Raw genomic sequence first — 21405 nt, forward strand, 5'->3', positions numbered from 1 at the left:
GAAGAAAAGGAAGCCGAGTTGATTTCTTGGGGAACACACTCAGCGCAGGTGTCACATACACGGACGCACGCGCACACAAACAGTTTGGGTTCCGAGAGAGGAACTGCGGAAGTGTGCAGAAAGAAATTTTAGGAAAATCCCAGCCCTGCCCCCCCCAACTGACGCCGCACCTTGACCCGGAAGATAATCATCTAAAGCAGGGTGAGCAGCGGGGTTTTTACGGGTGCCGAGAGGAGGGCGCGTGCACATCCTCTTAGCACCGCGAGAGGCGCCGGTGCCGCTGTGCCAGTGGCATCTAGTGCGACTGCTGTTCAGGCGCGTCTTTTTTTTCTTTTTCTTTTTTCCTTTTCCCCCTCCTTGCCTTCATCATCCCACTCTTTGGAACAGGTAAGTGGGCGCAGGCCAGTCACCTGTCGAGGTCTCTGTGGGGCGCGAGTGAAAGGAGCATGTTTGAAGGTGCGGGCAGTTGCGCGCGCCTTTCCTGGTCTGCGGCTGGCTTGGAGTCCGGCGCTAGCGACTAGGAGGGATTGGGGTAGAAGAGCCTGGACTAGCGGAGGAGCGGAGCACGCCTTGGTTAAATGTCTGGAGTATTTATTGAGGTGTCTGCGGAGGAGGAGGACGGTCCCCCTTTGGCGGATGTGAGTTTTGGACGACAGGATGGGATCACGTCCGCACGGTTCTGGGCGCCCGCGGGGCGGGGTGGGGGCCAGGAAGGGGAGGTTGATTTGGGAGATGATGGTGTTGTATTTTTGCTTCTCTAGTTTATTTAGTCTAGCCCCTCAAAAGTTGCTGGTTTCGAAAAATAGTCAGATTTTCATTAGAGTTCCTGCAATGGAAGAATCCTAGTTGCACTTAGAATGCCATTTGGCTTTCTGCTCCCCTTACTGCCTATCATCCTGCGAAGTTCTGTTTTGTTTCGTTAGAAAAATGAGAAGTCCAGAGCTGCTAAGAAACGCCTTTGAGACCTTCCTATCATGTCAAGTCTTTGGGCTTTTCTCAAACCCCTTGTCTGCTGTTGCATGTTACAGATATCGCCTTAAAGCTGACCCCACCTAACTAAGGAGGTTTAAATTAGAAGTAAGGACCCCACAAACTGCAGGCACCTTTAGAAAGGAATTCAGAATAAATGCGCATTGTATTCGGAGTTAGAAACTCTTCCCTGATGAAGGTAAATTTTCCCAGAAATGTTACTGGTGCTGTAATTAGAGCTTTTCCGGAAGTGGAGGCAAGAACATCACAAAGTTGAGGCAAACCTGGGTAGGTTTAGACCCTGTCTCAAAATAAAGAAATAGATTGAAAGAACTTGGAACTTGCTTCAGCCTGCCCTGAGTTCAACACCTGGTACGGCAAAAAGTGAAGAAAAAAAAAGTTACTGGCTAAGTGGTTGGTGGGGAGTATTGCTGTAAAGGATGCATTTTCAAAGCAGAAGTAAATAAATTTTAACATATCAGAGTGTGTTCGTAGGGTGTGGGCTGTAGTGGCTCATTTGCAAGTACTTCTTTTGGGTTTTGTTTTATTTTGAGACAGTCTTGCCATGCAGGCTGGCTTTAAGTCCACTATGTGGCCCGGGCTGACCTCGAACTCAAACTGGAGATGATCCTCCTGCTTCAGCCTCCTAAGTGCTGGGATTATACGTGTGCACCACCACGAGTACTTCTGAAGTCCAAAATTAAACTGTTCTTTGTGTTTTGAAGGCAAAAAGCAATATACAATCTCCTACTACAGAGAATGGAACTAGTCTAATGGAACTAAGTGAGTTAGTAGTAGACTTGAGAATGCAATCCCATTTGTTTTTACTGTATTTGGCCTAGATGTGCAGTATAAACGTTGCCACTGAAGGAAATACTGGCACTAATTGGGATGCTTTTGGGTGAAGTATTTTTCTTTAGAAGTGTTCATTATATAGGAAGCTAGGCATGGTGGTGCTCACCTGTAATCCCAGCACTCAGAAGGCTAAGGTAAGAGGATCACCAGCCTAGACTATCATAGCCAACCCTGTCTCAACAAACAAAATACTTCCCCCTCCAAGAGTTAATTGTATGAGAGAAAACATGCAGGGAACATTGTCTTTGTTTTCTTTAACAGTCCAGGACATAAGAGGTTGCTACAAATTCAAAGCCTTATATCATTTGTAGAGAAGTAGTTAAATATAAATTCAACTACACAAACCGTAGGGAAGGCATTTGATATAGATGTCTTTTATTCAGGCTATTTTAGAACCGTTTTCAGTGATTTTTTTTTTTTTTTTTTTTTTTTAGTATTACTCATAGCTGGGTCTAGGTAACTTGTTACACATTTAACCAGAATCCAATAATTTGATTTTACAAAAGAGGAAATGCTCCTGTAATTGAACAGTGCAGCTGAATTTTTAACCACCGTGTTAGCCTCAGCAATGAAATATTTATGTTCAAATTTATCCAAGTAAAACATTTACAACAGTGGGAATCATTTTTTCCTCACGCATATTTAAAAAGTCAGTCAAGTGATTGCGGGGAAGAGGATTTATTTCACAATTTCAAAGTAAAGAATGAAATAGCACATTGCCTTTGAATCCGTTGTGTGATTAGTCCTTTTAGATGAGTATTTCCCACCGTCATGTAGTTTTTTCTACGTGACCATCTGTCTACAAACTGGAGAAGCCCAAAGGTGACCGCGCCACCACACCACCTTCAGATATCCCAGGGTCCTTTAAAACCATTTCTGTCTTGGAAGTGGCTTAGATTTATTTCTTCCCTAGAAAGCTGTTTTGGGACAAACAATGAACTGTTACCAGCCAGGAATTAAGTGTTTTGTTTTTGGTTTTTGTCATTCTTACTACCTTACTGCTAACCTGTGTTGTCTCTCCTGTACTATTGCAAGAAGTACCTGAGTCTCATTTCTGTACAGTTTGTAACCAGTTAACCTTTGCAAGGGTCATTACAATCATTTCATTCATTGCTCAACCGGAATTAAATGGGATGATAATGAACCATCTGGTAAATGATTACAAATCACCAAATAGTATCTCAGTAAGTGTTCGTTCTCTCCATGTCTACACCATGTCCAGGCCTGCTGGGGAGAAGGGGGCACTCCACAGAACTTGTAGCAGCCTCCATCATTACTGTATAGGTAGAGGAAGTCTGCATTATTTGAGGATGATTATCAGCAAAGAAAAGGTCACTTAAGTAAATCCATTTTATGTAGGTACTGTAAGAGGAGTTAATCAGAATATCTTACTTTAAAAAAGTGAAGTTCTGTGATTATAACTAAAACTGTTAAATATGGCTTATAGTTTTTGATTCTCATTAAATCATGGATTTTGTGTAATTATTTTGACAGAAATTAGTTTGCAATTATTTTGTCAGTCTATGGATTGACATCTTACACATGCCTTACACATGGTGCTTGGCTTTCACAATAAGATCATAATGTAAGTTATTTCCACAGAAATTTCCACCTCCGTTTGATTTCTTTCCAAATGCCTCACTGATTTTTGTTAGCTCATTGAAGTTTTCCAGCTACCTGACCCCCCGTGTCAGTGAGAAGTGGAGTTTATGAAAGGAATTGCTGTGTCTTTCTTACAATGAGGGGAGAGTGAGTCCGTCGGGGGTTTGGGGTGTGACCCTGGCCCACCTCCTACAGCTGGACCTATAGGCCTGTGCCAGTACGTGGTAAACTCTTAACGTCTTTTATTTGGTTGAGTGTTACTGATGCTTTTGATAAGTTTTATCGAGGAGATAGTACTGGCCAGCACATAATTTATTAGGACTTTGATTCACTTGGAACCTCAACAGATTACAGGGATTCAGGTATAATGATTGACTAATGAGCCTGAGTACAGACTCTACTGCCTGGCTTTTGAGTTCTCAGTTCATCTCTTGAGTCTTAAATTCGGCTTATCGCTTATCCAGTTGTTACTAAGACCGAAATACCCACATTGTGAACAGTCATTACCCTTCCTGCCTTTGAGTGGAGGGTTGTACTTGCTGCCTAACCCAAAACCAGTTTGCACAAAAGCGGGTGGTGTCCCAGGCGGGGTTGTGGGGTTGCGAGGTTGCCTACTTTGCCAGTCTATTCAAAGGGCTGGAAACAGGGATCTAGCCAAGTCTGTGTGTCCCCTGAGAAATGTGTTTGCAAATGTTAGCTTCTGTTACAAGTGCAGGGGTTTTGTTTCTGTTTTTAAGCAGTGAAGGGAAACATTGGGAGCCAAAGGGCTTTCCAGACTTTCATAATGTCCTAACTTTGACCTAGTAGTATTTGTTCTTGACTCATGGTTCCTTCTAGTTGGAATACTTTTCCTGCTTCTGGGTCTCTAAACATATCTCAGTATGGAACTGTCTTTTAAATATTGAAATAGCATTGAGTCAGTGTAGGGAAGCTCCGTTAAGTAGTGGAGGCAGTGGAGCGCAGAGCGTGGATTAAGTCTCATTATGGATTAAGTCTCATTTCTATTTCTTTCTGCCGCGTGTTGCTTGTGGTGACTAGCCCCAGACATGGCTGTTTGGCTTCTGGTTTTTAAATAGTGCTAAAAATAACTCCTTTCCTGTTTTAGTACTACTTTAGAAGTGCTGCTACATTCCTTCTGAATCATTTTAGGAATCTGGAATACTATCCACTTTCACTCATTGGGCACTTTTTGTTTGTTGTTCTTTATGCCGTTACAATGTTAATACCTACATAATGGATTGCTTTAGAGTACTCCTCCTTGGACTGATTGGTTACTGTTGAGAGGTCCAGCCTTTGCTACTCTTCTATTTTAATTTTTGGTAATTTATATGTCTGGCATTTCCCTTATCACTGTGCTTATTAGTATTTTAGCTTAAAATACCTTATTTAATAAGGGTGCTTAAAACAACTGCTTTATGATTTAATGTGCGGATGAAGATTGATCTGTAGGTTTTTAAATTAAATTTAACTCAGTTAAATAAAGATTAGTGGATGAATTATCCTTCTGGACAGTGCTTTTTTTTTTTTTTTTTTTTTTTTTTATCCTTTTAGTAGTTTATCACTCCACTGAAAATTAGAGAAAAGCTATAAAGATACTATATGTCCATGAGGGGACCGAGTAGATAGCTTAAATGTCTTGATGTTTTATGCAACTCTACAGGAACTAGTTTTACTATAGATTATGCAAACAGATAAGCACTGCCAGAAGATACCAGCATGTGTTAATCAAGATTTATCGGAATATTTTCACTGAAAAGGTGATTTTTAAGTTTTGATTACAGTTGAAACTATTGCTTATAGATATTACAAATCATGCAAATTTTTGTGTAATTATTTTGACAAAGTAGAGTAGTATCTTACAATGCCTAAATTGATGCTGTAGGACCCCCTTTGACTATAAAGAGAATTTTTTTAGGACGGAGAAGGATATGGCCACTCTGCTTTTTTGTGTTCTGTGTTTTCACCTTGTTGTTTAGAGCTTCTAAAAATGGGGTTGAATACCCTTTTCCTAGGGGAGGTTACAGATGTCTGATGCTTTGTTATCTTCTGGTGGTGCTTATACTTTTGATGACCTCAGTTCTCTGCTTTTTTAAAAGCTTGGGTATGGAGCTAAAAGTTAATCCTCCCTACCACACACTCACAGGTTGTATGCAGGCTGTTTATTTTGTGTGTGAATGGGGCTGCATGACTAATTAGAAGCTGTTTTCTGTGTTAGAATCAAAAGCTTTCCCTCTCTCAGCAGGTCTTCTGCCATGTGTATGTTATTATGGAAGGGAATAAAGATCTAGAAGATAAGGTCCTATTAAAGTTCCTTTATGGCCTGTAGAGCATGCAGGTAGAGACAGGTTGGTTTTATACCTTTGGTTCTTACCTGGCTCAGCATACTACTTTGATTGCCTAAATTATTCTCCACCAATGCTAGCTAAAAGTTCCTAGTTATCATCTGGGGCAGTTTCAAAGAATTAACTGGCTGTTCTCTTAAGAGTTCTATGTGGTTTTGTTTTGTTTTGTTTCTGGCACCAGAAATCGAACTCAAGACCTTGCACTTGCCAGGCAGGTACTGTGCTGCTGAGCTAAACCCCCGACCCAAGTTCTAGGTTTTAATATGCTCAGTGACTGTCTGTAAATATTCCAATGCCTGTATGTCTTGCTTCTATATTACTTTCTAGTCTGTTCAAGTGTCAGCAGATTAAAGACACCTTCCCTGGTCACCCCTTATGGATTACTCCACCCCATCTTCCCCACTCTGTGGCTTCATAATCTTCTACATGAGCCTCAGATCACCTGGAGACTCCTGTATATGCTTTTCCTCCTGTTATCTTCTCTCCAGAAGGCCCAGCCCTGTGGCCAGCCCTGTGCTGCTCTGTGCACTGCGCTGTGCTGGCCCCTTGTAGCCTCTCTGTGGGTCTGCCACGTGGTACAGTATGTGGATTCCCTAAGTCAGTCAATGGGAATTTGAATTTTTAAGACGCTTTTTGTTGTTGATTGTACCTTATGGTAGGAAAGATTGCTGTCTGGGATAAAAATTGAAGATTTGATGAACAGAACAGTTACCACTTTGGATGCCAGAAGAAACAGAGTTATGATACTTTCCTTTAAGATAGTTGGTAAGAGAATTAGCACTATTAGCCCTCTGGATCTGTGAGTTCTGTATTCATGACTGAAAATGTTCTGGGGGAAATGTGCCTGTCCTGAACTTTTTTTTTTGAAGACTGTCTGGCTCTCTGTAGTCTGGGCTTGCCTTGAACTCACAGTTTAACCCTGGCTGGCCTCCAACTCACAGGGATCCTGCCTGGGCCTCCTAAGTGCTAGGATTACAAGTGTGAGCCACCGTGCCCAACTGATCTGACAGATTTTTGTTCTTGTCATTATTCCCTAAACAGTACACTGTAACAACAACATAGCACTGATGTCGTATGGGAGGCTGTGTATGGGGAGTAAGCTAGTGTAACACCATTTCATTCAAGCTGCTGGAACCTCTGCAACTTTTGGTGTCCACCAGGGAATCGGGGAACCAGTTCTCCTGGGAAACAGATAACAGCATTTTCTTTGAAGCTGAAATTAGGAGGAAGGTAGGGCAGGGAACTGTGGAATTTGAGGGTAGTGAAGAACCAGAGTAACCACTGAGAAGTGCAGATGAGATAGCAAGAAAGGGGGAGCAGTAATGAGACAGATGAGGGGGTCAGTTCAGGAAGTCCACAGCTAGGTAACAGTTGTTGGGAGAAAGAACAGAGAAAGTGCCGAGGAGTAAATTATCAGCAGAGTCCCTCAAGAATCTCTGAAGAGAAGTGACTGTTCCAGATCACAAGGACCCACCCGAGTGGCCAGGACAGTAACATCAGCGTACAGATGAGACCAGCTTCTCACGAAACAAAACGGGGCACGTGGAAGAAGGAGCGAGAATCAGAATAGTTTCAGGCTTCTCAGTAGCAGCACTTGAAACAAGACAGCCGAGCTGTTTCTGAATTATTAATCCGTGGAGAGGAGAGTACAGAGCTCTACAAATGAAGTAAGCAATAAAGAGGAACAATCACCGAGCAGTAAGTGGGACAGGGACCTGCAGCTTTTCCTGGCAGACTGCAGTGGCATCTCAGTGTATGAACTCCATTCAATTCTGATCACGGTGAACTGGGGGAGAACCAAATCAGATTTCCCCATAAGAGCAACATTGAAGCTAACTATTGAATTTGATTCAGTTCTCACTCAACTCAGTCCGCACCCAGGAAGAAGCAAGGCTGGGAACCGAGGTACCACAGTGTAGTACTAGTTGGTTCTGAGCAACATGACTCTGATACATGCAGAGACCTAAATGAGACACAGTAAGGTGATGAGCTTCCTCAGGTCCCAGGTTACTGAGATGTCAGGTGAGGACTGCCAGGCTAGACTGCAAATGTATGTAATACCTCTGAGAACTGTGGGTTTAAAGTCAGTAAAAGGTAAATCTGTTTACCTCAACCTGTTAAAAGGAGGGAATGGTAAAGGAGGAGAAAGGTTGCCACTTAGTGACATAGGTGAGGTGAGGGGTGGGTGTGGAGAGTGATTGTAATCTCACTGTTGTTTTACATTGGCACCAGCATTGGCTTTGGAGTCAAACCCTGAGTAAGGAAGCGCAAAAACCCGGAGCTGTGCAATGGTGGGAACCTCCCAGAGCCTTAGTGGTACAGAGAGGCGTCTGGCCTGTGTGCCACAGGCTCTCCATCACTGGCTGCGCGTGAGGAACTAAGGAGAGCTCGTTCTGACTTGGCTGGCGTCAAGTTCTTGCCTGGATGATTCCTGGGGCTTCTGTATTTTTGTTCCCATCAGGGAGGTTGCCCAGATTTTCACATGGGAGCAGCAGCTTTGATGATGAATAAATGTTTGCTGTTAATAAGTGGCCTCTGGACAATTGCCTGATTCACAAAAAATTTAGCTTAAACAAATCTCGTTATTCTACAGCTGGACCTTCTCACCTGCGGACTATAAAGATTAACTAGGTCGCAAATGGAGAACCAAGAACCAAGAAATTCTTCTCAGAATACCAAACAACATGTTATTTCAGAGGAGGTATAACTTGTTTTTCACTTTCCTTTCTCTTCCCCTACACAAATCTGAATTTAAAAGAAGCCTGTAGGCCACTTACTGTTTCAGATGAGTGATTCATCTGGAAATGGATGAGTGCTTTCATTCTTTACAGTTTTAAATACTTTTCCTACTCTCATTTTGAGGTTGAGGCACTGTATTCTCTTGTATGAGAATGGTAGCATATCTTTAGTTACGTGTAGTCATGAAATTGGGTAAATAGATTTTTGCCTCTTGATAAGAAAAATTCTTAATTCTTATTAAAAGGTTCCCTGGAGAGAGAAAAATAAATAATTTGTGAGTTTTAAGATTTTGTGACTTCATATTTAATGCTATTTATGTTCCTAATGTGTATAAGAACACCAAAAATCTAAACTGTTAATTGTAGCCCAAATTACATTGAGTTCTAGAACTAATGTCTGTCTTGTATGTTATGCAGTTTAGATTCTTAAAAGTCTCTTCTTGGGGGCTGGGGATTTAGCTCAGCGGCATAAGCACCTGCCTTGCAAGCAGGCAGTAGTCGTGAGTTCGATCCCTGGTACTGATAAAATGAAAAAGACAAAAAGTCTCTTCTTGCAGGAACCATTGTAAAGGATACATTTTTAAATCATTTGTCTTGAAACTCAGATCTTGACATCTTCCTGGAATTCATTTTGACTTAAAACCTTTCTAATAAACAGATCTGATAGTTGCCATAAGTGAAAAGATAGTAAGGAAAAGGCTTCTGCTATAAGTACAAAATGAAACACCCCTGTCAGTTTGGTATAGTGCCATAAGTTAGTTAGTCCTCGTAACTAAACTGCTCGAGGTCTGGGTGCACAGTCCTGGGGTACCTGGTTAGGTTGGGTGGAAGATCAGCAGACCTGTCATTAGTGTTGCAGTGAAGCACCATTGGAGAAGGTTTGCATCCAGACCAGGAAACAGGAGCACCCCAGAAACCCCCTCCCTGTGGCTGCCCTCCCTCTGCCCTACTTCCAGCCAGTTCAGGAGTCTGCATTTATTTGCTCCTTTGTGTGGAGGCTGAGCCCCACACTGAGCACATGCTGACCGCTGTGCTGCATCCCCAGCACGCTTAGATTTCAGACTCGTCATTCCTTTTCACCTCTTGGTACTACTTCAAAAATTCTGAAACAAAAAATAAGTTTGAATATTTACTCTGAAATAAAATCTTGCCCACAGATTATTAGAGGGAGCCATGTGTAAAATTTAACAGGAAAGAAAAAAACTTTTAGATAAAGGCAACTTGATTTGAAAGTTTCTCAACTTACTATCTGATCTCCTTTTAGTTAATTTCAGAAGGAAACTGGGTCAAGCTTGAAAAAACAACTTACATGGATCCTACTGGTAAAACTAGGTAAACTCCCCCCTCCTCTTATAAAATGAGTATGTGGGCTCTCTGGGTCACTGTTAAGTGTTTAACATAAACTTTGATGTTTTTCTCGTTGTAAACTCTGTTTTAATTGAAGTCTAATAATAGACTTTCCCCATTGTTAGAATGTTTGAATCATTGATAATCTGTGAATAAAATTAGGTGATAAATTTGTTAAAATAACTAATTAGGAGTCTGTTCTCCCTAGATAAGCATAAACCTAAACCTTTTGGTCAAACCTAATTTAAGCTGACAAGGTAAGTAGACTAATTAATAGTATGTGTAGTTTCTTTAGAGGTAAACCTGTTTTTCTTACTCTCTAAAGACTAAAAGGTACATATACTGCAGTTTTGAGGTAAAATAGATAGTTACCTTGCTCGTGCAAATGTCAATTGGAAAAACATCTTTTTTTGGAAGCATATTTCACTAAATGTGTCAACCATAAAAGTATCTTTTAGCCTGGTCATCCCACTTCTGAGACTGTACTAAGAAAACGATGTAGTGTTTAGAATCAGATATATGCACAAACAATGTTCATAAAAAATTTAAAAGACAGAAAACTCGAACATCTTAAAGACGGGGAACTAGGGCAGCTGGCGTGGCTCAGTGGTAGAGTGCTTGCCAGGTGAGTGCAAGGTCCTGGGTTTCCATCCCTAGCACTGGTAAAGAAAAACAAACAAGGAAAAAACATTAGGGAACTAATATATTTAAAGAAACTGAGGAATCTGGGGAAGTTAGTATGTTGATAATAAAATATAAAACAGCATATACACTTTTTAAAACAGCCACATGGTAAGAAAAGGCTAGAATAAAAGCAACAAGAATAGTGAAAAAGTAGCTATGTAATTAATTGTTGTCTTCCAAATTTCCTGTTCAGCAATTTTTTTTTTTTGGTCTTTTTTGTTTTTATCGGTACCAGGGATCAAACTCACGACTGCCTGCTTGCAAGGCAGGCGCTTATGCCGCTGAGCTAAATCCACAGCCCTTTGTTTAGCAATTTTTGATATTACAAACAATCGGAAGTCCAGGAAGAAATACTATTAAATAAAACAAGGAAAAACACGGAACCTAAGTTTAGTATACAGATTACTTGATTCCAATTCATTGATAAAAGAATTCCTTGCTGAGTGATCAAACAGGACACGTGGTTTTTCAGTGAACAAGTACATCTGCCAGCAAGGTGCAAATATACAGATTTGTCAGTAATTCACAAAACTTGGTAGAGTTTCTACACCCTTATTGAGACTCAGTGTTGGAGATTCATGGGAAAGAAGCTAAGTCAGTATCCTGTGATCCTTCAGCACTACAGAAGACTATGATAGTGTTTAAAATGTGAAGTGAGTCTGACATGTAGAGCTAGATATAAAATAAACAGACAAGGGGCCAAGCCCACCACAGACATGTGCAAGGCCCAAGCTTCAGGAAACATGATATATTCAAATATGTTTGTGTTAGGGAACTCATCCACAAGTATTAGAACCCCATATGAAGTGATACAGTTAGATTTTCTTTTTCCTATAAACTTAAGTCAATAACCTCAAACATGGCCCTTCACACTGATTAGCTTGGAGAATATGTGCTGGTTCATGTCAGTTTCTCTTTTCACTGGTTATCTCCTCTCCAGCATTTAATCCATCAGGACTATACATCAAAATCATTTGAGATTTTTTTTCAGGATACTCTTGGGTAGATCTCACCTCAGGATAGTCTGTGCTAGTTTTGGGAGTAAACTAAAGTCTCCACCGAAGTGCTGTGTCTGTCCAGCCTGTTGGTAGCTGTTCACCTCGATTCTTCCATTCGTGTGTCTTCCTCTTGACCTTTGACCAAGTCTTATATAAAGCATCGATATTTCATGCCAGAATGTCAGATTCCAAAGAATGAATCTCTACTTTCTAGTAGACTGTTTTTAAATTTATAAAAATGTGTTCTTTATGACCTGGTATAAAAGATAAAACAGCTAGGGAATCCTTTGTCATACTGTCTCGCTCATGGAAGAAAGGATGTGGAGTTAATTTTAGATGTGTAGAAATTCAGGGTAGTCTGCAGGTGGGAGGCTGAGGCCAGCTTGGACTACCAGGGAGTTCAAGGCCAGCCTGAACTACGTAGCAAGATTCTGTCTCAAAGAAACAAATAAACAAACAAAAAACACGGGGTAGTAGTCCCTAAATTTACAGTCAAGATAGTGCAAAGGCCATCGTCCTTGAACTCAAGACTTCGTGCTTGCCAGGCAGGTGCTGTGCCACTGAGCCATATCCCTGGCCCCTAGCTCTTGGGTTGGTGGACAAGAGAGAGGAAAGCAGACCATGAGTTTCCTATAAGAAAAAACAAGGGAAAATGGAGTGAATGAAAGCAGAATTGTAAGCTTAGAAGAGACTCTGAGTTGGTGTGCTCATTCTGAGATAGTACAGCGTACTTGGCCACCACATCTTACAGACAGATGTCTCCTGGAGGTTGTGGCTTGGGGTTAGCAGACAGGAAGTAGAGACTAAGATTTTCTCACCTCCAGTCATGCAGACTTTTCTCAGAGTCCATTTGAGATTGTTGGATTTAGCAAGGCCCTATCTAAAAATAAAAAAGGGCTGGAGATGTAGCTCAGTGCAAAGGCCAAGGCCCTGAGCTCAACCCCCAGAGCCCCTGAAAAGAAGATGGTTGGCTCTCATAGGGACAGTCGCATTGTAGTGTTTCTTTTTTGTTGTTGTTCAAGTGTTTCTTATGAATGCATTTATATGTTATTGCTCATACTTTATGGCTCTTTACTGCTTGTTTCCTTCACCTTAACCACCGTAATGATGCTACTCTTTTTGTTTCCCTTATTCCTAGTGTATTTGGGATGGGACCTTCAGTGCTTTTCCCAACACTCTCTTCAGTCTTTAGGACTAACCTAAAGAGGCAGCAGAGAGAGCTATGCCAAAAGGTGTTTTGTCTCTTGCAATCTCTATTATTTACTTATCAGAAATTGCTTGTTGGTTGGCTTTTTGCTACTAACAGGAATGTTGGGCTGCTGTGAGTTGTCATAGTGGTCTGTTTAATTTCATAGGTTCATTTTGACACATTCCCCTTTAGAATTTGGGTGCAATGCTGCAAGGTATTCAGTTTTATACATACATTAACTCTGAAAAAGTTTTCATGAAATGTGGCAAGGTAAGGAACTTAGGATGAAAGAAAACAGATGAATCAGAGAATCCATCCAAGTAGTACATCTTGTAACTCTTACAGCTAGGATGCAGGCGTTGACTCCTGTTATCGAGTCCCCAATACCACCAGGTAGCTGACTTCCTTTAGAAGAGATCCTGAAATTGTTTGCTTCTCCACCCCACCCCCACCACAGCTTTCCCCACTTAGGAGATGAGAGAATAAAAGGCGTAATTTCCCATTCCGCCCTTTCCCTGGAAATGTGGTGATTTTTAATATGACCCATTGTGTTCCTGTAAGAAGTCCAATAGCACGGATGTTAGCAGAACCTGAAGTAGGAAGCACAGCTAGGAACAAATGGCTGACAGTGAGTAAAGCCATTAAAAGGGAACAGGACTTTGCTGTTATTACCTCACTTTTTCCTCTATTGACCACCTGGACCCCTTAGATGAGACTTGACTCATGTGAAGTAGAGCCCTTACCTAAATTTAATAATTCCTCAGTTAATCAGTAGGAAGTTTTACTTTCATAAGTTGTGTCATTTAGGTCACATTAACCAAAAGATCTGCGTCAGTCATCTCAAGCACTCACACTGTGCATGGTGTCTTTCCTTCCTAGAGGCAGGGCTGTGACGCTGCTGAGCTTACTTTGAATCACTGCTTGTTAATAGCATTTACACCCGTAATAACCACTGTGCCGCATACACAGTCCCAACTGAAGGATGTTGAGAAAATAGCTCAAGTGCTCAGCAGGCTTTGGATGTAGGTGGCATCCAGAGGGTTAGGTTTAAAATCTCAACAGTTTTCTTGGGTAATTTCAGAAACCACAATTGGCTTTTAATACAGATTTGTGTGGTTGCGGTTTTCTTGAACAGTGTTAGTACATGTGCATGCATTGCATTTGTGGAGTTCTGGCTGGACACGGGAAAACTAAAAGCATTCTCCTGTTTAGCAGCTAATGAGTTTTTTTTTTTTTTTTCTCTCTGCTTAAACAGAACTTGGGAAACAGTGAAACGTACAACGAGGAAGGGACAGTCCGCTGATGGTATGACTATCATACTGTCTGAAAGACAGTAGCACATGTGGTTATGGGAGGGTAGGGCAGCCAAAGACTGAAGCTTCCTTTGTGAGTAACCCCTGGCTGCCATGCAGAAGCTCAGTGTGGTATTTTTGAGAAGATGCACTAGTGTTTATGTCAAACAGATTGATACCTTTTAAAGCCGCACACTGTGTCTGACTGTGTGTACTGCCTTGTATACTCATTTGTTCAGAGGATTTGCGAGAGTACCTTAAAAAATAACATGGCACAGTTTCATGCTGATCACCACTGGCTGCCTAAGTTGAGCAAATGGATTGGGAAAAGACTATTCCCTCAGCTCACCTTCCATTCCAGACACGAGTGGTTCAGCTGTAGAGACCCCAGAAACAATCCTGGCAGTCACATGTAGTCATCAGGGAGTTGAGCAATGGTTCTTGCTTTTCCTTTTGTTTTTCCATGTGGTTTGGTTTCTGTTTTTACTGGAAGCAAAGAATAGCTTGGCTGCATTTGCTGTTCTGAACCAGTGCAGGCATATTTAGGAGAAGCCAAGCGTACTTCCGGGGTGTGTGTGTGTGTGTGTGTGTGTGTGTGTGTGTGTGGTGTTTTCTAGAATCCAGTGGCTTTTGTTTCAAGTAAAGCCATAGGATTTGAAAGAAAGCATCATTTACCTAAAGCAGCCAAAGTCTAGGTAGTGTGCAGAGAAACTAAACTTTATTGCTTAAAGGGAATCTGGGGCACAGAGATCACTTCAACTTCACGGTGATCTAGCTGCTGCATGGCGAGAAATGGTTCTTTATAGAGTCAGGGCAGGCTGCAGTTTCTTTGGTCTATGTGAAATGTTTGGTGTCAGTTTTAATTTTGTTTTAGAAAATTGTGACTGGGCATAGTGGCTCATACCATAGTCCGAGCTACTTGGAAGCTGAGGCAGGAGAATCATGAGGCAGGAGAACCATTCTGAGCAATATAGCAAGACCATTTTGCTTTCTCAAAGAAAAATTGCAACAATTAAAATGATCTTTTTATTTGGAAAGAAAATTCAAACAGAAGTGCAATTTTTTAAAAACTGAGAATAGTTTCCAGAATTAACTGCTAGCACTGTTAGTTTCGAACTACATAATGGCAAGTTCAGAATAGACTGGGGAGAGTTTCTTGCACTCGGGATTTAATTAGCAGTCTGGCTGCTTTTCTGAAGCATCTCCTTGGTTTCATTTTCTGGTGACAGGCGTAGCAATCATCCCAGTGCTGCAAAGGACTCTTCATTATGAGTGCATCGTTCTGGTGAAACAGTTCCGGCCGCCAGTGGGCAGCTACTGCCTTGAGTTCCCTGCAGGTGAGTGGGTAAACACTGCTTCTCAGGATCCATGGTCTGAGCCAGGGCAAAGCCTGAGAACTGCAGTAGGTAACCTTCGGCATCCTTTATCTGACCATGAGCATGTGGCTCTAAGTAAATAAGACCATTTCCATCGAGAGACTTCTCCAGACAAGGCACCCTGTGTGAGGTGCCGTGGGGGGGCCTTTCCACACTGCTGACCTGTGCGATGCTCTCTCCAGCTTCTCCTGGAGCTGCTTTTTAACTTGTCGACCTTTTCCACTCTTAGTGTTCTTTCCCAGTAAGAAATTTACAATAATGCATACATGAGGCTCGTAACTCCAGAAGCCATCCATAGAAAAACACCTTGACCTGCCGTGAATAACAGACCAGGGAGAATCTCAGTTTCAGAAGCTTATTGTTTTCAGTCACATTAATTAATAAGAGATCCAGAGCTGAAGGCACTGTATTATTTATTTTTAAAATTCTATTTATTTATTTTTGTCTTTTTGAGACAGTCTCACTGTGCAGTTTAAGCTGGCCTTAAGCTCACTTTGTAGCCCAGGCTGGTCTTGAACTCGCAGTGAACTGCCTCAGCCTCCCTAGTGCTGAGATTACAGGAGTGCGCTATCATGCCCGGCTAAGGCACTGTATTATTATAGTGCCGGACTGTCCCTGTCTAAATAGGTTGTTGCATTATTTATCAGTCGGGATACAGGTTTTGTAGCTCAGTGTAGAGCACTTGCTCTGTGTATACAAACTCCAGGTCTGATCCTCTGCTGTGGGGGAAACCCCATGGTAACATAACATTAACTCTTTTTTTTCTCATTTACTTGCTGTCTTACAAAGAAATGAGTAACATTAAAAGTAACTGCATAGCCCGTTTTTCATGTTGTATTTCATTCAATAAAAACAACCTGAGTTGCTTTTCTCCTCCACTGATGCCCTCTGTGTTTACTCCACAACCCAGTCAATGTGGTGACCTAAAGCCTGTGACCTTCAGTCCATTCCCTCTGGCATGTCCCTGCCAGGCCTCAGTACTTTCTCTGTGGGGAGAAATCAAGATAGGGAAAACAATTACCATCTTATAGCTAAGAAAACAGAAAAAGACTTTCATTTCTATGCTGTCGTCATATAGCTGGCTTCAGAAACCAAAGCCATTGGGTTACCATCGAGACCCTTTCCTCACAGATGCTCATGTTGTTGAGATCTAAATAATAACGAATGGAAGACACTGGTCAAAACCTACCAAATCTGCCAAACGTTTTATTCTTTTGCCTTTTAAGTTCCAAACCTCAGTTTTAGTTGTAAGACCCCTTTTCATGCAGTTCAGTAGCAACTTTGTTGTCACTCAGAGAACACTGGGTTCCCTTTCCTGTCTTCCAGGTCTCATCGATGACAACGAGAGCCCAGAAGCAGCTGCGCTTCGGGAGCTGGAGGAAGAAACTGGCTATAAAGGTGACGTTGCCGAATGTTCCCCAGGTTTGTGCATTTTCCAAGTAGGCTCTCGCACAGTGTTTGGACATTAACCGAGCAATACATTCTTCTAGGCACGAAGGGACTGATTATGGGAGCGCTCCTCCCTGCTCTGAATTCAGATGGGTTCATCTCATCTAATTGTGGGCAGAGAAACCTAGGGTAGGCCTGATCACCAGCTGTAAGGAAGTGAGTCTCTTCCCACAGGAGCAAGTGGAACAAGAGACCTGAAGGTGGGAGTTACTGAACAAGGTTGCCTTCAGAGTTTCCCACAGTCTGAACTTTGGGACTTACTCACTCACATGCACAGTCTTCGCTGGAAATTTTCAGCTTGTTTTTTGCCTTTTTTTCTTAGAGCTTGTCAGTACCTCCTAACACTTCAGACTTACCAGACTTCTGACTAAGAGCTCCGAGAAGAGTTTAGATCTTACCATACCATACGCCATGCTACCACGTACACTGATCGAATATACTAGCTGAAATTTCCCCCATCATTTCTGTGTTAACTGAATCCTGAGCCCTATGTCATCTTCCTAAGCTATTTAAGTACTGAGATAAGTTACAGAGGGGAAACCGGGCGTGGTGGCACACACCTGTAATCCCAGCACTCAGGAGGCTGAGGCAGGAGGATCGTTGTAAGTTCAAGATCAGCCTGAGCTACAAAATCAGCTCAAGGCCAGCCTGAGTGGCATAAAGAAACCCTGTCTCAAAAAGAAAAAACATTACAAAGGGGACTGAAGCGTCCAGCTGGTTTCTTAGGATGGATTGTTGTTTCTTTCCATAGTTGTATGTATGGACCCAGGTTTGTCAAACTGTACCACACACATCGTGACAGTGACAATCAATGGCGATGATGCAGAAAATGTAAGACCTAAGCCAAAGCCAGGTAAGTGTGTTTTGGCTTATTGAGAGAGATTGAGTTGCATTAAATATTTTTATAAGTTATACACTTCAGTATTCTTTGTATGAAATTTGTTCCACTTAGTAATTGGAGCCTCAGGCCTAAGGTTGAATGCCTTTTTCAGTTCTGTGTTGTCTCTCCCACTCCTTAGGGGATATTTATATGTGTACTAGAGTAAATCATGTATGAGTGGTAATTCTTTCTCACCCTCTTTAGTGGTTACCATGTTTCAGGATTCTATTACAGCCACTTTTAAATGCTTAATTTTAAAACTATAAATACCCACATGACACATGGTAGAACACTTTGGCGGTTCCTTAAAAAGTTAAATACAGAACTACTTCATGATCCAGCATTTGCACTTGCACTGCTAGTCATACGCCCAGAGGAGCTGAGGGCAGACTCAGACACTTGTATACCACCTTGCTGACTTCACTCAGAGCAGCCCCAGTGGAGACAGCTAAAAGGCCCATCTGCAGATGAATGGGTAAACCAGATGTGCTGCATAGGTGAGCACACGCGGATGGCGTATACTGAGCTGTAAGAGTGAACATGGATGCTGCAACACGAATGAACCTTGAAAAAATTTTACCGAGTGAAATTTTGTCACGGAAGAGCAAGCAGTGTGTGATTCTACTGATATGAAATATGCAGAATAGGCAAATTCATAGATAAAACGCAGAACAGAGGTTTCCAGGATGAGAAGTTGCTGTTCAGTGGCCCCAAGTTTCCGTTGGGGACGATGAAACATGAGATTTGTGGCACTACAGCATCTTGGTGGCAGTACAGATACGTGGTGAACGTACAGCATTGAGTGTTAATGTCACTGAACTGTAACAGGTATCTACATGAAAAAGAAATACACACATATGCACAGACATCACAGAATATGCTTTGAATTTAGAGAAAAGTAACTGTAGTGCTGGGATTTGTTCTCCTATGAGATAAATTGCTAGAGACTTAAGTCTGCTGGATTCTTAGTGGTTTTGCTGTCTTACTGTACAGTCTTCCCAAGTTTGTCGCCCCTTGCTGACCGTGTTCTCCTGCTGTTTGTTTTCAGGGGATGGAGGTATGTTATCAGCTCCCGGTGGCTCCCGTGTGTGTGGCGTAGTGTAGTGGTAATGGAACAGACCCGGGGGCTGTGTGGCAGGCTCTTGTTCTTCAGCCCTGTTTTCACTTGCACTTTGTTTGTTTAGAATTTGTGGAAGTAATTTCTTTACCAAAGAATGACCTGCTGAATAGACTTGATGGTAAGCACTCTTTTATTACTCCATCTTCACTCTATTCCTCGTTCCCATCCCCAGAAATTGAGGAATTAAATTCCTTTTCTTTGTCTCATCAATGTGAAGTACCGAAAACTGTTGTAAAACTGATGTTGATAATGCTAAGTGGCATACAGTGCAAAGATATGAGCAGAACATTCTGTCATGTAAAATCTTTGTAGGAGCTATTTTTCTCCTATCGAATGGTCAGTTATTATCCTGCTGATTAGCTAAAACGATTCTATTGTTAAAATTTTTAATCCATAGCAATGCAAAGGTAAAAGTAGATATATCTTACGTTTTCTTCAACTCTTCTGTTACATATGTTGGATAGTTCGTTAGAGAATGTGTAAGTTTAGGAGGATTTAAAAGTGCTCTTTCACTAAGTATTTGAAACAGTTAACTGTATACTAAGTATGATAAGCTGATACACTGAATCAAACCAGCTGTGTGACCCTTAGGACCACTGGACATGTAGTTGGACTGTGTAACTCTTGGCCAGCCCATCTGCGAGAGTCCCACTGGTGGAGAGATGTTCTCTGGTACAGCTGTATGAGAAGACACTTTAATAAAGACTCACTCTTCCAGGGGTGCCTATATGCTGACTGGACAGATCCCCATTGCTCATTTATGAAGAAGCAGAGCCTGTTCTTAATGTGAATGTTTTACTGATAGCTAAATTTTTGTTTCTAAATTATTGCTTCTTAAATTAACTCGAAGCAGTGCTTGATCTGAAACTTTGAAAGCAGTTCTTAAAGAGACATAGTAATTTTTTGGGCATTTATTGAGAAATCTGAGAATAACACTTTAATTCGGGCTGGGGATTTAGCTCAGTGGCATAAGCGCCTGCCTGGCAAACGTGAGGTTGAGTTCAATCCCCAGTACCAAAAAAAAAAGTTTAACTCAGAATCTGGCGGGTCTCACTGGGTCCACTGGGACTGAGGTTCAGCTGACCATTATTATGACTTTGAGCAGGTCTTAGCTTAAGCTTTAAAAAAATAAGTATGGATTAATGGCCCCTACTCATGGGGGTGAGCAAAATTGAGTGGGATTGGTCATGTAGATAGCACTTGGTACCCAAGTCCTTGAGTGTTACCACAAAGTTGTGATTTTTATGTAAGCAGAATACCCTTTTTCTCATCTTTCCTTTTCTCTCCCACCATAACTTCCCTTCTGACCTTAGAAGACAGGGATAAAGCAGGGTAGGATAAAACAGTTTGCCTACTTTCAGTGGAGTCAAGATATAGCAATAAAATAGTTTACTCAAGAAGAAACATTTGAGGCTGTAAGCAAAGTACTTGAAGATCATGCAACACAAGAGTATTGTGTTCGGCTCCTGCCAGTCCCCAGCCGTACATGGCACAAGGATGTTGAGCCCTGCCTTCAAGGGTCACACTGAATTTGTTTTCAAGTAAGTGGCCAGGAAAACAACACGAAGTGACAGCCTCCATCACAGTGACACAGCACTGTAAGGTCTGCGGTGATTCCAAGGTCACATTCTTTGTAGTGTTCTTCCAGTATATCCAATGAGCCCTAATACTAACGTAGTTCACCTGCAAGGGGGAAATTGTACCCTCTGGTAGTAGAAGAGACGCTCGAGTCTGTAAAGGACACTTTGTAATCATCACCCTAGTCTGTGAAGTTAGCCTGCCTCAACTGTGAAAGAGCTAGGAACGTACAGCTGTGCTGTCTGTGTAACGGCATCATCCCTTCTGCTCTTACTTCGTGCTGGAAGTGTGATCCTGCTTTTCTAACCTTTATTCCTTTTTTTTGAGACAAGGTCTTGCTGGCCTTGAATTTGGGGTGATCCTCCTGCCTCAGCCTCTCACGTGCTGTTTATCCTTCCTTTGGGATCTCTGACGGCATCACCCAAGTGCATTCCTAAGCTGTGTTGTTTGCTTCCCGTAGCTCTGGTAGCCGAAGAACATCTTACAGTGGATGCCAGAGTCTACTCCTATGCCCTGGCACTGAAACATGCAACCACGAAGCCATTTGAAGTTCCCTTTCTGAAATTTTAAGGCCAGAGAGAACGTTGGCCATGTTTTTGTAAATGAGACTACCAGGCCTTCATCATCTAAAGACTGTATTCAACTCAATGTAGATTTGAAATTAGCTTTTGATAAAATAAAAGCAGCACCGAATGCATGTGGTGGTGGTGTGGAATTGTAACTGCAGGTGGGCTGTAACTTTCACTCCACATAATATTTATGATAAATGCAGGTGTTTTTACTCTAGTGTTTTTTAACCTCAACCTCTGCCATTTTTAACCTGAGATGATGGGAGAACATCTATGGGAAAGCAGACTTGAGTTCCAAATTAGGTATTCTTCCCCCCAGTCCCACCCTAAAAGGGAAAATTCTGTAGCTGGGTTCTGCATTAATGTTTCTAGTTTTGAAAAAGGAGACTTAGACAGGGACTTCCTTGGCCTCCCTGG

At 41.9% G+C, this 21405-nt stretch overlaps 1 protein-coding gene across 5 annotated transcripts; it reads left to right on the top strand.

Moving 5' to 3' along the window:
* Nucleotides 1-13: 13 nt before the first annotated feature.
* Nudt5 (nudix hydrolase 5) lies at nt 14-21116 on the top strand. 5 transcript variants are annotated; one of them, XM_003468636.5, is made up of 10 exons: nt 212-387; nt 8362-8469; nt 9771-9838; nt 13980-14029; nt 15246-15353; nt 16719-16814; nt 17593-17694; nt 18770-18778; nt 18906-18959; nt 20880-21116. In XM_003468636.5, exons 2-10 carry the CDS (start codon nt 8407-8409, stop codon nt 20987-20989), a joined length of 660 nt encoding a protein of 219 aa, XP_003468684.1. In that variant the 5' UTR covers nt 212-387; nt 8362-8406; the 3' UTR covers nt 20990-21116. The 5 variants fall into 5 exon arrangements, 1 of the variants encoding a protein (XP_003468684.1); XR_010048865.1 differs by lacking the exon at nt 212-387 and adding an exon at nt 14-201 and having other exon boundaries at nt 18715-18959; XR_010048866.1 differs by having other exon boundaries at nt 211-387; nt 16719-16790; nt 18715-18959.
* The last annotated feature ends 289 nt before the right edge of the window (nt 21117-21405 follow it).

This window comes from Cavia porcellus, unplaced genomic scaffold (assembly GCF_034190915.1).
Source record: "Cavia porcellus strain 051 isolate PalLab524CR breed Dunkin Hartley unplaced genomic scaffold, mCavPor4.1 scaffold_7, whole genome shotgun sequence".
In the NCBI taxonomy this organism is placed as follows: Eukaryota; Metazoa; Chordata; class Mammalia; order Rodentia; family Caviidae; genus Cavia; species Cavia porcellus.